The sequence below is a fragment of the Schistocerca gregaria genome, chromosome 6, assembly GCF_023897955.1.
Source record: "Schistocerca gregaria isolate iqSchGreg1 chromosome 6, iqSchGreg1.2, whole genome shotgun sequence".
Taxonomy (NCBI): Eukaryota; Metazoa; Arthropoda; class Insecta; order Orthoptera; family Acrididae; genus Schistocerca; species Schistocerca gregaria.
Window position 1 is genome coordinate 372,132,483 of NC_064925.1, and position 16,586 is coordinate 372,149,068.

A 16,586-nucleotide genomic window follows, 5' to 3' on the forward strand; every position below is an offset into this window, starting at 1 on the left:
AAAACAATTTCACTGATGGCGGTGGCAAGTAACAGTTTCTTTAAACCGATTATAGCATTGATATTTTTTTGGCAACAGGCCTTTTTGTTAGGACATGAGCTAATCATGCTAACTGAATTGTACCATTATTTGTGAGTGAGCACATATACACTACTTGAACGCTTGAACAAATAAAGCCTATGACAAATAACCTGAGGTGGTATATGCAACTTATATGTAAGGATTTCAGAAAGTAAATTATACATGCTGTCCCATGTTATGAACACTGCATAACAAAAAACCATATGTTCTGTGTGTCCTGCAGACGCAGTTCTGCTGCAGTATCAACAACAGATGCATCAAAGTGTGGAAGTGAAATGGTGTGGCAATTGGATGTGTGCATCTAAGCTGAAGTACGCGAGGCAGTAAAATCCTTGTGAGTGAAAATCTAATTTACACACAGATTCATCGTTGAATTCTGATGATATACTGACCAAATGCAATGTCATGTCCAGCCATAGTGAAATTGTGCTGACAATTTGACCAAGGATATACAGATATGCGTGATGCTGTTCAGTAAGTCCAGTTCTGCACTATGTGATTTTCATTTTTTCGCAAGCTGAAAGAACATCTGGCGGGAAAGTGAGTCCAACAATGAGGACGCTGATACAGCAGTTCTCGAATGGCTCCATGACCAAGAAATGGGTATCTATCATGAGGAAGTGAAGTGGTAGAAAGTTCTCACTGTTGTTTACGGAGACTTTGTGACTACATTGAAAAATAGATCATATATCTGTGTCACTTTGAAATGTAATGCAGCATTCAATAAAAATTACTTGGCCTGCCACAGTAATGTGTAAATTACTTTTTGAAGTCCCCTCATACATGTGGCTTCTCGATCATTGTGGACACCTCCAATATTAGCCACATGACATATCCAAAAAATTGTTCTATGTTACACATACAACTGCTTGAGATGTGGGCGTAACGCTGCTTTGAAGATGCAACCAATGATACAAAACTGCCTTGTAAATACATAGTTTTGAGACTGCACCCTCAAAAGAATTAATAGCTACTTTATAAGCATCACAACAGCTATTGACAGAAATTTCACATGAATAGGCAACTGAAACTAGGAACACAAATCCAAACTGTGACAGAAACACAACTGCAGACTGGAACTGCCAGCACGTCCCAAACACGTAAAAACTGTTTCACTATGAAGCAGTATGTCACAGCTGATCCTTACAGCATAATTCCCAAATAGCCAGTCTTCCTGAACCATTCCTGAGTTGGTGCTTTGAAGGAAAAAATATTTTGAGGCCATTTAGAGTGAAGTTCCACAGAAGAGGAGGAGGAGGAGGAGGAGGAGGAGGAGGAGGAAGAGGAGGGTATTAGTATTTCACTTCATGTCGACATAAACATCATTAGAGATGGATTAGGGACGGTTGGGAAGGAGATCAGCCATGCCCTTGTCAAGAGAACCACCATTTGCCTTAACTCAATTCACGGAAATCATAGAAAACTTAAATCGGGATGGCCAGATGCTGATGTGAGCTGTCATCCTCCCAAATGAGAGTCCAGTGTGCTACCAGCTGTGTTACGTCACTCAGTGAGTTCCACAGAAGAGACTATCATTTACTTCCACAAAGCTGCCTCATTACAAATGATACAAATGATAAGAAACATTAACAATAGGGCATGAAAGGATGGAAGTGAGTTACTAGCATTGCCCAGAAAGTAATGTACCACATTTTTTTCCTTCAACAATTCTTTATTGGACATAATGAGAATTACACACATGAAAGAATGGTGTTCTATCTACACACCCAATTCTTCCACGTAATTTCCATCCCTTTCTATGGCCTTTCTCCAGCGCGAAACAAGGGCATGTGCAACCTGTTGGTACCAATCCTTGTCCTGGTGGCGAAGCCAGTGCTTCACTGTGTAAATCAACTCCTTATTGTCTTGAAAATGTCTTCTATGAATTGCATCCTTTAATGGTGAATGACAACATCAGCTTGCTGCAACATGTCAGGTGACAGCCACAGATGGTCTCCCCAGCCACTGCAAATCATGGAACTCCGCCGAACCACCTTCTGATGACCTTGTCCTCCGTGCCCAGTGACTGACTGTACTTCTGTCAACAGCAGATGCTGCATAGACTTTGCACAAGCGTTTATGAATATTCCCCAGTTTCTTTCTCCACAGTGAGAAATTCAATGTTGGCATGTTGCTTGTAATGTACATCACCTACAGACACCATTTTGAAACTGTCCTGCAGCTACACTATCTCTCAGAAGTGATGGAAACTTGGCAAGTTCACTCTGGAGACTTCCAGTGATACATACACAATGTTTCATATTCGTAGCATTGTTTTCAGCTGAGAAAAAAAGAATGTAGAGCATTACTTTCTGGACAACCTTTATACATACTTGACAAGTCACATTTTGCTTGAACATGAATAATACAAGGTGGTTATAACTAAACGTTCGCTACATGAGAGATCCTGTTGTAGTACAATGGAACTATGTTGAAACATATGTAGCAACTTGCTGAAGAGAAATAACGAATAAACCAATGACAGAAACACATCTTAATTTCCACCTGAGAGTAACATTTGTTAACTGTGCACAATTTTTATGTTCCATGTTACAAACAGTGCGCAATGTGAGGACTATCTGCATCCACGACAGTCTGGAACCACGCTACAGACTGCTTTATTGCTACCTAAAACATCTCAGGTGGGATGCTGGCTGTCATGACAAAGCTTGTGTACTGCTTGAAGGCCATACATTGTGTCCAACAATCTCAGCCATGGCAACAGTAACTTTTACAGCAGTCTGTACTGCAATTGGTCTTCAGCCTCTCCAGAGAGCAATTCCCAAATAAAAATTTAATTCCAACTTCCGAATCATATTCTTCAACCCCAGTGTGGAAAGAGGAACTCTCCGTATTCCTTTAATGTGTTGATACTCACAAAGAGCAGCAGCACTATTATTATTATTATTATTATTATTAACACAACAGCTTTATGAGTGAAGTCCTGCTCACCTTGCCCAGACCCATGTTAACTGTCAGCAGCCGTAATGAGGACTGATGCTTGTGTTTCAAACCTACATCGCCATACCAGTACTGGTACCAAATGGCAAGTCATGACACTTAACACTATAACAATGCAAATCCTACAGCCCACAGCCTGAATATCATTCCTATAAGTTGGGTACCTACGTTGTAAATAGTTTTTCACTTACACTGGATCGAGTAGCAAAAGTTTACTTATAATCATCCTGTAGACTGGCAGATGTTCATCACAGCAAAATGCTTTGAAGGTCTGGGGCATGCTATAGATGGCTCTGTGAAGTTATAGGTACATTTCAATCCCTGGAACAGTGTTACAAGTGTATACAGAATTCAAGTATACAGCCAGCCTGTTTCGCATTTTGTGGCAGTAGTAGTCGAAACGTCCTACACTTTCATTTGGATGCTGTCCTGCTCATGCCATAGCAAACCAAAGTTTTACCAAGGGTCATTCCTGTATCAATGTGTTCCCCACAATTCAAATCAGGGAGACAACTTATCAATGAGTTAGACAGAACCCCTGACAGGACACATCATTCATGATGATTAACAACTATGCTACAAGCTACATTAACAAATTCCACTTTGTCCTTTTGCCACATAATAAGCTACAGATTAAGCCCACAACATATCCCACGTTACTGACAGAGCGACTTCCTATGTTAAAAATAGCCACATGATGTGTTTAACACGCTCCTTCCCACAGCCACTAGATTCACCCAAATGTGGAATACGGATACCGTGTGGTGTGACAAGACTGGACAGAATAGGTCACCTGTGTCTACTCTGTATCATGCAAAGCAGCTAAGTGTAGAGTTCTCTGAAGTCATACTAACCATCTGTCAGCATTCAGGATACCAACTCTCTGACAGGACCTTTGAGATGGATCAGGAGTGGTACTGGGGGCATAGTCCATATAAATTCAAGCAGGCTAGGAAGAAAAACTTACCTTCATAGTCTTGGATGTTATTGAATTTAGCATATGTTAAAATGAAGGAACACTTTTTTTTGTTTTCTCCAAAGTAATTTCTGCTCTGAGATACAGCCCTCCAAAGATGACACTGTACATGCCATTTGAAGATGTGAATTTTGGAAAACAGTTCTAGATATTTTTTTGTTCTTTTTTTATTTGGAAGATAATTGCTTTATGATTACAAATAAATCCTCCATTTGGGCTTATCTGTCAAAATTCTTTACTAAAGCATTCTGAACTTTTTTAAATAATTTATGATTTTTTTCAAAAATGCTAATCTATAAAATTTGACTTTTTTCTGTTGATTAGTAACACATAGTTCTACATTCCCTAAAAAGGAGAGCTTCCCCTTTTAAGTCAAACAGGTTTTATAAACAATTGAAATTTATGCCATACACAAAACCTGTTTTATTACCACATTATCACAAAACAGGCTCATAAAAATCAAAATCTAGCTTTTTTCAACATAATTTTAGTTTTAAAAGATGAGTAAGAGACTAATTTTTCAAGCATTTTAAATGGTTCCTAAATGTATATGAAAGGTCCAAAGACTTAAAGGTTTCAATGTATACAACTTCTGTGTACTCTGTTTTGTACTGAAATTAACCAGACAATGAACTAAAAATGTTCTCCACTGCTTCAGTATCTTCCTTTGTGTAGAGTGATGCCTTCCTGTTGAAACAATAGGAACTGTAGCACTTACAGTCTTCAAAACATTGTGAACAGGAAGTGAGCACTGATGGCATTGTTGCTGTCCTTCAGCTGAAAACTTATATCCAGCAACTGGTCCACGTGGTAGCATAAAGTTCACTACACTTTTGTTTAACACATAACTGATGTCTATAATCCCTGCAATCCACCAGTCACGGTCATACATACACGCCACAAACATCCCCCTTCTCAGGTTATGAATCTGAATGCTATCCTGCTGTATTTGAGGTGTTGGCCGAACAAACAAAATTTATTCTTTCTTACTCTTTAAAGTCTTGCAATATGAGTTCACCCATCACTGACTCCAAAAATGTGTCTTCTGAATTCCTTTCACAAGAGTTTTTTTTGTTTGGACCATTCTCCTTTTTCTGCTCATGGAATTATTCTATTTCCTCTTTGGACAAAAGAATGAGAGTTGTGGATGTGTAAGATTTCATGACTCTTGTAAAATCCTCAGCATTCTGAATCGCAGCTGCTTTTGGTCTGGAAAGACTATGTTTTGTAGCATGGTGCTTCAGCAGGCCGACTACACCATCACAAGGCCCCTCCCCATGACCAGTAGCACTGTATACCCAGTCAGTGGGCACAAGCAACTTACTCAATTCAAACAGCTGGTAACAATTTTTTAAATGACTAGAAGCACCACCAGAAATAATGAACATTTCTCTGCCCCTGTTTGCAGTTGAAGAATTTTGTACTTTGCTAGCAAAGCACGTGCTGAGTCATGTCCTGTGTCATCACTTAACTGCAACACTTGTGGTCTTGTTTTGAAAATATGTCACTCCTGTAAAAATTGAAACATGGTCATTATTCCAATGATACCCTTGTACTTCTTGTGGGATAATTACAGACCAGTTCTCAGCCAACTCTCAGTGAAGTACTAAACATAGTTCTTCAGCCTGTACACACCCTTTCACTTCTGCAATGTGTAGCTGCAATTTCTTCAGATGCTGGCGAGTTACTGCCTTCACTGACCATTTACCAAGTTCATCAATGAAATTGTCAATGGCAACAATGTTCTTAATTTGTTTATTTTCCTCCAACATTGCATATGTTATTTCTGCAGAGTCTTCCAAGCCATGTGTCTGTAAAGACAGTCCTGCCTTTCTACGGCAGTCATCACATTCTTGAAACAAACAAGTCTCTCGCTTTACGTCACAGACCACTAATGACTTCACACACCCAACCAAGGTGTCATATATCATGTGCTCCAGTAAGTTCTTCAAAGTTACCACACAAAGTTCAAAATTTGCACAGTACACACACACAAATGGTTTCTTAACAGGACTAACACCCACCTCTGTAGGTGACTGATTCAGGGTACTTAATTCTTCCTCTACTGGTGCAAAATCTGCATCACCTGCACCATAGGAGGCTTCACCTTGTTCAGATACTATCATTGTTATTCTGTCAAACAGTTAGAACACAAAAAGTCATCAATGGAAACATCTTCACTTTGAAACAGTTTTCAAATGAGAACACTTATTCCCAACCTGAACAAAGCCTGTTTTTTGTTTGTTTGTTTGTCTTATATATCATTCTTTTATGAATATGCAAAGAGTCAGCACACTTCACTCTCCTGTACCCCAGCCAGAAGACATTTCAAACAGTCCTTTTCACAGAACACACTGTAACTGTATCAATTGGCAAATTCCTCACGAAAACACAGAACTCACTGGATGCTCTCAGATTTCTTAGAAGCCTCTGCAGTAAACAAATTAGCACTGAACAACTACAATACAGAAACCTGAAATGAACAAGACATACATTGCCCTTTAAAGCTAAACAAAAAAATTACTTTTTAAAATAAAACCTGTCCAACTTACAAGTGGAAGTTCTCTTTTACAGGGAATGTAAAACTATATGGTACTAATCAACAGAAAAAAATCAAAATTTTATGGACTGGTATTTTTGGAAAAATAAAATGCATAAATTATAAAAAAAAGTTCAGAACGCTATAGTAAAAAGACTGATAGCTAAGCCCAAGTGGAGGATCTCTCTGTAATCATAAAGCAATTATCTTTCAAATAGTAATAATAATAATAATAATAAAACAACAAAATATCTAGAACTGTTCTAGAGATACAGCAATTTAAATTTTTTTCCAAAATTCACATCTTCAAAATGGTGTTCGAAGTGTCATCTTTGGAGGCCAGTATCTCAGGGCAGGAATTTTTTTTGGAGAAAACAAAGGAATACATGTTTCTTACTTACTCCTGAATTGTAACATATGCTATATTCAATAACATCCGGGTCTATGAAGGTAACCCCCCTGCCTGAAGTGATACGGATTATGCCTGGACAAAGCCTGAGGAAGGACAAGCTGCAAGCTTCTTGGGGGAACTATTCATACATTTGTTCAGAATGGTTCAAGAAAATGATGGCCAAAAGTGAAACGTGCTTCTCCTAGAATCCTTCCAAGGTGTTAACGACACTTAAATGGTTGATGGTAACGACTGGAATCCAGGAAATGCCATCATAATGTGTTTTTGCTCTTCTGAGGAATAATAATTATGACCGTGTGTGTGTGTGTGGGGGGGGGGGGGGGGGGGCAGCAGGGTCTCCCCCCCTGGTGGTTTGAACACACGTGCATGAGATTATAACCACACTCTTCATTTAAAAAATGCTGAATGTTACTTTTAACTTGACCAGAAGACTTGCAAACAATTCTTTTATCTGGTATTGTGAATCAGCACACAAGGTGCACTTCTAATTTTTTATTTTTTTTTTAAATAACTCCAGTTTCAAATAATGTTCTGCCTGAAAAATCTGAAAATTGACAATGGTATGGCCACACATAATTACTCTGGACAGGAAAGAAAACATGGAGGAATGGGGGAGGAGGAGGAATTCATGTTTTGGTGTAGAAACATGTCATCTAGCCTGCGTTTAGAAGTTGGGTTCTTTCAATATCCAAGATTTCTAAATATTGCACACTGAGAGATGGAAAAGTGTTGCTCTATGGTGCACAGACAGTGCCACAAGATATTCCAGTCAGAACTATTAACGAATTATGAAACAGATCGAACACAATGGCAATGTAAGTGCATCAAAATCTGAACAGGACATGAATCGGGGAGTAATGAAATCCCTAACATAGGTAACGATGTTTATGATTTGTGAGATGTATATCACTTGTGTAATTTACTTGATCTGAAGACTAACCACTGACTCATATTGTGGTGCTGTGTGTCACGACCCGACCCCCTACAGGCCAGGCGACATCTCATACACTCCACTGACACTTCTCTTTCTAGCTCACCTTAACCTCACATTTCCTGAAAGTCTGATATTCATTTTATAATGTCCCAAGATCTGATCCTTTGCTAAAATTGAAGCCTGACAATCAACATAAGGGAAATTTTATCCTACAATTTACGCACAAATTATTCATCAGCTGTGTTTCCGAAGATTAACTGTTTAATACACAATATATTGCAATTATTGAGTCAAATTAAAGTTCTTCGTATTGTTATGATTATAATACTGCCCTTTTGTTCACGTATATACCCGTATCTGAATTTGATCAGTCACCTAAAGACTTCATGGGTATTTCACACCTGTAAATAGGAATAAGTATGATGTTTTCGGATCTATATGGATCAAAATTTCTTTCCCTGGATTCCACTTTTTACAGAAACTGGTGGGCAGTGCAGGTGCAACACTACAATGTGATTCTCATCCAACAGTTGCTACGACATAGCCTGTCAGATTTTCTGTTACTGGGTGTAGTGACAGCATTAAGCACACTGATTTTGTACACCTAATGTTTTACTGTTCTGCACATTCCAGTTAGTTTGAATGCAGTATAGGTCAAATGTGGCCTAAACACATTCCTCTCTGAGAACTCAGTAACTGTGTTGCAGTTTTTAGCCTTATGTCAAAACTAGTTACTGAAGAGTAATCTCCTCAGGTAGGTACGCCTACTGTATTCTGCGCAAATATGACTGATAAGAAACTTAAGTATTTAACTAAGTATCTGAACTGAATATAACCCATCCACAATAAAATCAGTACAAGGCACTAAACCAAAAGTATTGTAAAAGTTCATTATATAAAGGCAAAAACAGAACATCTCAATAATGGATTGCTAAAGTTTAATGATAAATTTACTTTGGAATATCATAATCATTGAAACATTTAAAATTTGATGCGAGTGTTAATTTCAATACTATTCGTGAGTGTAGTGTTCTGCTCTTGTTTTGTACTAAAAAAGCTTATGTATGAAAAGATAAAACAATTTTAGGTTTCTGACTGATTTCACGAACACTAACTGAGAATAAAAACACACACACACCCAAATATGCTCACCAGTGCTTTTTCCAGCCTGACACGTCCTGCAGTAACTGGACGTCTGCTTGTGGCCAGTAATTTTGAGCCCAAAAGTAAAAGAAAGAGTGCTTGTGTTAAATACTTACACAGCTAAAATAAGCACAGTATGTACAGATAACAAGGATTAAAGAGATGGAACACAGATAGCATCGAATCACAGGAGACTAAATCTTCAACAGTGTGTGTGTGTGTGTGTGTGTGTGTGTGTGTGTGTGTGTGTAAGCACGTGCGTGCGCCGTGTGCAGAAAAATGCAGACTAATTTCTTCTACTTTTTTAATAATTTTTCATACACCATTTTCTACCGTTCACAGTTCATTACACATGTTCTACCACTCACAGTTCACTATAACGAAATTAACACCAATTGCAGGTTTGATGAGAACAAGGTGAAGAAGGAACATTAATTATCACAGCTCTGATGATTTTGTTAGACATCATTGTGACTGGAATGTGTTACAGAAATAAGCCATTATGAGGGTGTTGGAGGAATAGAAAGGGTTATTGCAATATATTTTACACTAAAACTGGAGAAACAGCAATGACATGTTTCACACTCAAGGATGTAAGGATATATAAGTCTTTCCTACCTGCCAGGCCACTGATGGTCCTTGTCCGTGAGTGGCACATAGACGACACCCATGAGTGGTGTCCTCCGTACTGATCCATCTGGCAGCTTGTCAACTTGCTCCAACTGTTGGTTTCCTCCTTCTGGCCCAACAGGAACTACCAGTCGACCACCTGGCTTCAGCTGGTCTATTAGCTGCCAAACAAATTTCTTTTACACAATGTCAACACGCCAGTGAAATCTGTGTGTCACATGCTAGCATCTCTAATTAAAAATTTTGTCTGTAGCATCAGGAGTAGTTCTCTGGGGTATAAAAATTTGTATTTTTTCCTGTTTAGTCAAATTTTATATTGCTGCATAAATGAGCCCTTTTTGTGTCCACATAATGCAATAATTACTGAGTTACAAACAACTCTAACAAAGAGTAATACTATATTTATGAATATAGTTTATTTCCAAATAGCGATGTATCTTTTATGTTATATTTCAATAGTTAACAAATGAAATATGAAGCTATTGTTTCAATGTCCCCATTATTTCCAGCGAAGTTAAGGGAGAACTTATTTGCATTTACTTCCTTTTAAGGAAGGTGAAACCAGATATCTGCACCATTATCTATCCCAAGTAATTTATGATTTTATAAAATAATGCAATGATTTGAAGAACCAAAGCTTTTGCACAGACTACAATAAACAAGTCATACCATCAAAAAACAAACATAAATAAAAAATCCCAGGGCCATAAGAAATAATAACCTTTTATCTTAGTTGGTGTACAGAAAAGCTTCTAATTTAAAGAAAAGCAAACCAAATCTTACCAAAATGTAAAATCTAGGGTGAAGATAAGAAAAACAACTCGCTCACAATTGTGAATGATGCATAACAGGGTGGCTACTCAAACTTGGGCAAATATTTCCTGAGAAATCCAGGTGTTGATGAGGACGAATGTGTCAAGAAGCTTCTGATAAAATAATGGAAATCAATGGTGAGCAGGGGAATGGGCAGCATAGCACAATAATGACTTTTCTTTCCTCTCAGCTGAGCTATATATCAACCATAAGCAGCAGTTTAACTGTAGTTTTTGAACATCGGTAATCTATATGGAATAATATTCATATAATGAAAACACGCTGAAATATTAAGTACTTTAAAATGTGTGATTTATAAAATTCAATTTCGGTGCTAGGTTAAAAATACAGAAGTTCCTCAGTTTTTATGAAATTCCTAAAATTCCCAGTTTTTTTACAGGCAAAATGTTATTCCCTGAGAATTCCTGGTTCTCCAGAAGAAATCGCCACCCTGCATAAGCACACTTGCACCTATGCGCCATCCACTGAAAAGAAAGGAAGAGAGGAAAGAAGCTTCTTTTCAAATAGCACCACTGCTGATAGACAGCAAACTAGGGGAGTACTTAGGTATTTAGCTGCACTTGACAACTAAAGAACAAGTTGTTCCAGAACTGTCAGATCTTATTTCATGGATAACATTTTTCTTAATAGAACTATTAGGACTGTGTGAAGACCATATTTATGTAGACTGGGCATCCACGAAGCTTATGTCCTGGTTTCTTACCCTCTAATGGTAAAATACAAAGCTTCTTTTGTATTCTCGTGGAGTCTTACAGTAATGTCTTCAAGAATTATAGCCCACAAGTACTTTGACATTTAGGTGACTAAGTAAACCACCCTATGCACCCTGGTCTGCTCAAACAGCAGCACTGCCTTTTTAAGGGACAGACGCACAGACTTGTTCAGCTGTATTTAAAAACATGAAGGCAAAATTTAGAACTTGTCTTTTACCTGGTGTGAGTGTCAGTGAGCATCTATAGCTAGTGAGAAAACAATTTGCTGCAGGTTTTGTCCCCCATTATTACTTACATAATTAACTGACATACTTCCTCTTAAAAGCACATTTTTGTTTTGTTTGTGGTACCAGACTAGGGCACTTTGCTCAAGTAGGCAAGAATACTCATTAGCAGACAACCAACGTATCTTCTGTGCAGTTCCTCTTTCTCCCTTTCTTCTGTTATCTCATGCAGGTAGCTGGTTTACCACTGTATCATGCCCACACCAATTTACACAAATAAACCAATGAAAGGGTTGCTATGCGCCATAGGAAACATTGAAACACACACACACACACACACACACACACACACACACACACACACACACACACCAATGCTTTATACACTCTGATACCACTTTATCTAAGTGCTAAATTTATACTGAGTCAATGTACACTTCACCAACATATGAGGAAATAATGCGGTTATAGGATATATGAAAATAAACCAATGAAGGGGTTGCTATGTGCCACAGGAAACATTGAAACACACACACACAGAATGCTTTATACACTCTGATACCACTTTATCCAAGTGCTAAATTTATACTGAGTCAATGTACACTTCACCAACATATGAGGAAATAATGCGGTTATAGGATATATGAAAGCTCCAAACATAACAGAGACAAAATAAGGCAAATCCAAACTTACAGCCTGTGGCAATGTTGCAGCAGCAGCACCAACATGGATAGCATTGTATGGAGCATCCTCCGGCCATCCCAAACGGCCATCACCAACTGTAATATTAAGATACGTTCATATCAAAGAAAAACTTCAGAGTACAGTTAAAAAGTAGAAATGCTACCTGCAGCAAAAATTCCCAGGACATCTGTTCCACAGAATTCAGAACAATGATTAGTGAAGGATAAATATTTACTACACAACTTCCACAAATATAACTTTTTAAATGTGATACAGACAACATACAAAATATATTATCTACATGCCTACCATATGATATTTCAGATGCCATTAATGAGCAAATTTATGTCTCCATTTTAATTTTGCCGATAAGATATACTGAAACAACATAACCTCTTATAAAAAGTGGTACTCATGGGGACTGAATGGTTTCTTACATACACAATGATAGCCAACCTTTTATGTCTATGTGCAAGGTACATTTAAAACAACTTGAATTAGAAGTCTATCAGTGGAGCCAAACTGTCATCAGATCACAGCTCGTTGCCAATGTCTGTGTGCTTGCTGTTCTGATAACAGAGGGCAACAAAAAAACTTTTTTTTTTCTGTAGCATAAGTTTACGGAGTCTATTTGGATATATATGGTGATTAAGTACTTAGCCTATAAATTACTTTGTTTGAATAGACTCTGGTTCTCATGATAAACCGTTCTATAAAAAATACATGATGTTTACTAATCTATCCTCATTAATGTGCCTTTTTTGAAGTAAGGTAACTAAACTCAATGTGGCCTAGTGCCTTTGTCTTGGTGACTATGACAGGAATCCATCAGATGGCACGCATTTGACACACTACGTTAACTATTTCTGCTTCTCACAGAGAATGCCGTGACCATCAGTCATTTCACAGATGAGCTTTTGTTGTTTGCCATTCAGTTGTTGTTATTTTGTGCAGGTAAGCTTCTCACATCACTCGTTCTTTACAATTTTTCTACAAACGTGATACTGTGTCAGTTACTTCATGCAACTGTCCTGTTTGGGCGTTTTTGTTACAGAAAGTATGAGTTCTTCACAGAAGTCATGTGTTAATAATCCCGACCATTTCTGCTGTGTATGCGGTAAATATTGTCAAGAAAAGCAATAATGGAATATAAATAATTTTGTAAAACAACTGTGACAACAAGATAAATGTTGAGTCCCACACAACATTTGTAAAACTCAAGTGAAGTCACTTTGATATTGAAGATGGAGAATGAAAAGGGCTTCTGTTTGGAATACCAATGACATGGACAGAGCCAAGAAACCACCTTGTCGATTGCCACTTTTGTGGTATGCATGTAAAAGGTATGAATTGATAAAAAAAGCACTCTTCAATTTACCCAAACGTACAATCCGCTAAGCCACCAATCTTGCATAGTAAAGATTTGAAACTTCCTGGCAGATTAAAACTATGTGCCGGACCGAGACTTGAACTCGGGACCTTTGCCTTTCAAGGGCAAGTGCTCTACCACGTGAGCTACCAAAGCACAACTCACGCCCCATCCCAAGTTCAAGCCTCGGTCCGGCACATAGTTTTAATCTGCCAGGAAGTTTCGTATCAGCACACAATCCGCTGCAGAGTGAAAATCTCATTCTGGATAGTAAAGATTTGCCAATACTGGTATTTACTTCCTTATAAGACAATTACTGTGATGATGTTGGAATGTTAAACAGTCACAGTAAACATAATGGTGAAAGGGAATTTGAAGAATGCAGTCCTACACTGCAAGACTTTACTCAGGGCAAACTAAACAACTTGATTTGAGTTTTAAATTTATGTAAGAAATTAGCTGAGCTTCTTGCATCAAGACTAAAAGAAAAACATTGCCTTCAGCCTGGCATATCAATAATAGCCTATTGAACTAGTGAGCGTGAAATTCTCCCATATTCTAATGAGACTAATGATATCGTATAGGGTAGTGATATTTCTGGACTTTTAAATTAAATGGATCTTATAATATACCAAACAAACACTGGTCACTTTTCCTAGATAGCTTTAAAAAAGTTTTATATGTATGTTACTGCATAATGAAAATAAATTGGCTTAGATCCCGATAGCTCGGTCAACTAATTTCAAGGAAGAATATCAAAATGTTAATCTTGTTTTAGTAACAATTTCATTTCACAAACAGCAGTGGTCAGTGTGTGTAGATTTAAAAATGGTGAATGTTTTATTGTGTCAGTAATGTGGATACACTAGATAACCCCATTTTCTTTGTCTGTGGGACAGTCGTGCGAAAAATGAACATTGGAGCACTAAAGAATGGCAGCCAAGAACCTGACTATAGGAAAAGATAACACTGTTCACAAACTGTTGATCAGTCGGGGGAGAAATCATTCTTTCACCATTACATATTAAACTTGGGCTTATAAAACAGTTTGTTAAAGCTTTAGACAGGAATGGCGATTGCTTCAAATATATTTGTCAATCATATCCTTGTCTCAGTGTAGAAAAGTAAAAATCAGGAATTTATTGTGGGTCACAAGTCTGTACTTTTATAAACAATGATGATTTCACAAACTACAGTTCTCAAAAATTTTTTGGAGAATCACAAATCGAAGAATACTCTGAAATGTAAACAAAACACCCCAGAGTTTACAAAAACTAGGACCTAATGAGTATAAAATTGCATTTTTTGCACAGTCACTTAGAGAAATATCCTGACAACTTGGGCGATTACAACCATGAACAAAGGGTATGGTTCAACCAGGGCATCAAGATAATGGAGAAAAGATCATTGGGATCGCCATACAATGGCAGACTACTACTGGAACTTGCATAGAGACTGCCCGGCCCAAAAACGCTGGGGGAAAAAAAAAAACCCAAACATAGAAAATGGTTTTCTTACTTCTTATTGATTTGTTTTTGTTATGATTAAGTTTATTATTCTTTGTATCATTTATAGTACTTCGTTTCTTTGAAATCATTTGATAACTTTTATTTTAAAGTTTTAAAAAGTCTTCTCTTTCCAGTATAAATCTATGCCTTTACCTCGAGAATTAGAGTTAATTCAACAAAAACATTATTATTTTCATATTCAGCAGACCAAATTTCCTGACATGGATTAATAAATTCCACACCACAGAATCAGTGTTATCCTGTGTAATCCTATTAGGACACAAATTGAAAATGTTGCACCAACAGCTTAATTCACAAAATCTCCATAAAGGCTGAAGTCATATATTTTGGTCCAGAAAGTTGTCAGCTTATTGGAACACACACTTTCAGTAGCGTCACCAGCAACCATGAAAGGTTTAGCTACTAGTAAAATACAGTTTACAGGAGCCTAAGTAATTTACTTGAGGCCAATTTGTTCTACTCCAATGAGAATGTTTCAGTAGAACCTACTGATACACTTACTATATCACATGGATTCTACACTGACTTAGGCACAGCTACACAGCTAAACAGCTAAATCTATACTTGATGTTAACAAATTTCTCTTCTTCGGAAACGCTTTCCTTGCCATTGCCAGTCTACATTTTATATCCTCTCTACTTCAACCATCATCAGTTATTTTGCTCCCCAAATTGCAAAACTCCTTTACTACTTTAAGTGTCTCATTTCCTTATCTAATTCCCTCAGCATCACCCGACTTAATTCGACCACATTCCATTATCCTCGTTTTGCTTTTGTTGATGTTCATCTTATATCCTTCTTTCAAGACATTGTCCATTCCGTTCAACTGCTTTTCCAAGTCCTTTGCTGTCTCCGATACAATTACAATGTCATCGGCGAACCTCAAAGTTTTTATTTCTTCTCCATGGATTTTAATACCTACTCCGAATTTTTTCTTTTGTTTCCTTTACTGCTTGCTCAATATACAGATGGAATAACATCGGGGAGAGGCTACAACCCTGTCTCACTCCCTTCCCAACCACTGCTTCCCTTTCATGTCCCTCGTCTCTTATAACTGCCATCTGGCTTCTGTACAAATTGTAAATAGCCTTTCGCTCCTCGTATTTTACCCCTGCCACCTTTAGAATTTGAAAGAGAGTATTCCAGTCAACATTGTCAAAAGCTTTCTCTAAGTCTACAAATGCTAGAAATGTAGGTTTGCCTTTCCTTAATCTAGCTTCTAAGATAAGTCATAAGGTCAGTATTGCCTCCCGTGTTCCAACATTTCTATGGAATCTAGACTGATCTTCCCTGAGGTCAGCTTCTACCAGTTTTTCCATTCGTCTGTAAAGAATCAGTAATACTGCACCCATTTCACAGACTTTTGTATTGGTGTGACTACCAATTGGCTGTCCACCAGGACGCACTGCCACCATGAAACTGTGGCAAAGAGCAAAGCAGACCAACGTGTGGGACAACATGCAGCTTTTAACATGCTTGATTCCAATGGCCACTACACAACCTGTGCCTTCTGGACCATTCCCTCCACCATCAGCTTTTCTGAAATGCACGGATGAG

General features: G+C 37.8%; 1 protein-coding gene across 14 annotated transcripts in view; it reads right to left on the reverse strand.

The window, feature by feature from the left end:
* LOC126278047 (protein-L-isoaspartate(D-aspartate) O-methyltransferase) overlaps positions 1-16,586 on the reverse strand; it is an 85,212-nt gene that overhangs the window by 52,211 nt on the left and 16,415 nt on the right. For 8 of the 14 annotated variants that reach the window (XM_049977834.1, XM_049977829.1, XM_049977836.1 and 5 more), the window contains exons 5-6: positions 12,141-12,226; positions 9,665-9,837 (exon numbers count right to left, since the gene is read on the reverse strand). In XM_049977834.1, the coding sequence (XP_049833791.1) occupies positions 9,665-9,837; positions 12,141-12,226 (259 nt within the window). Of the gene's footprint in view, positions 1-9,055; positions 9,099-9,664; positions 9,838-12,140; positions 12,227-16,586 lie in introns of all 14 variants that reach the window. The other 6 variants (XM_049977826.1, XM_049977835.1, XM_049977830.1 and 3 more) reach the window with 1 other exon arrangement.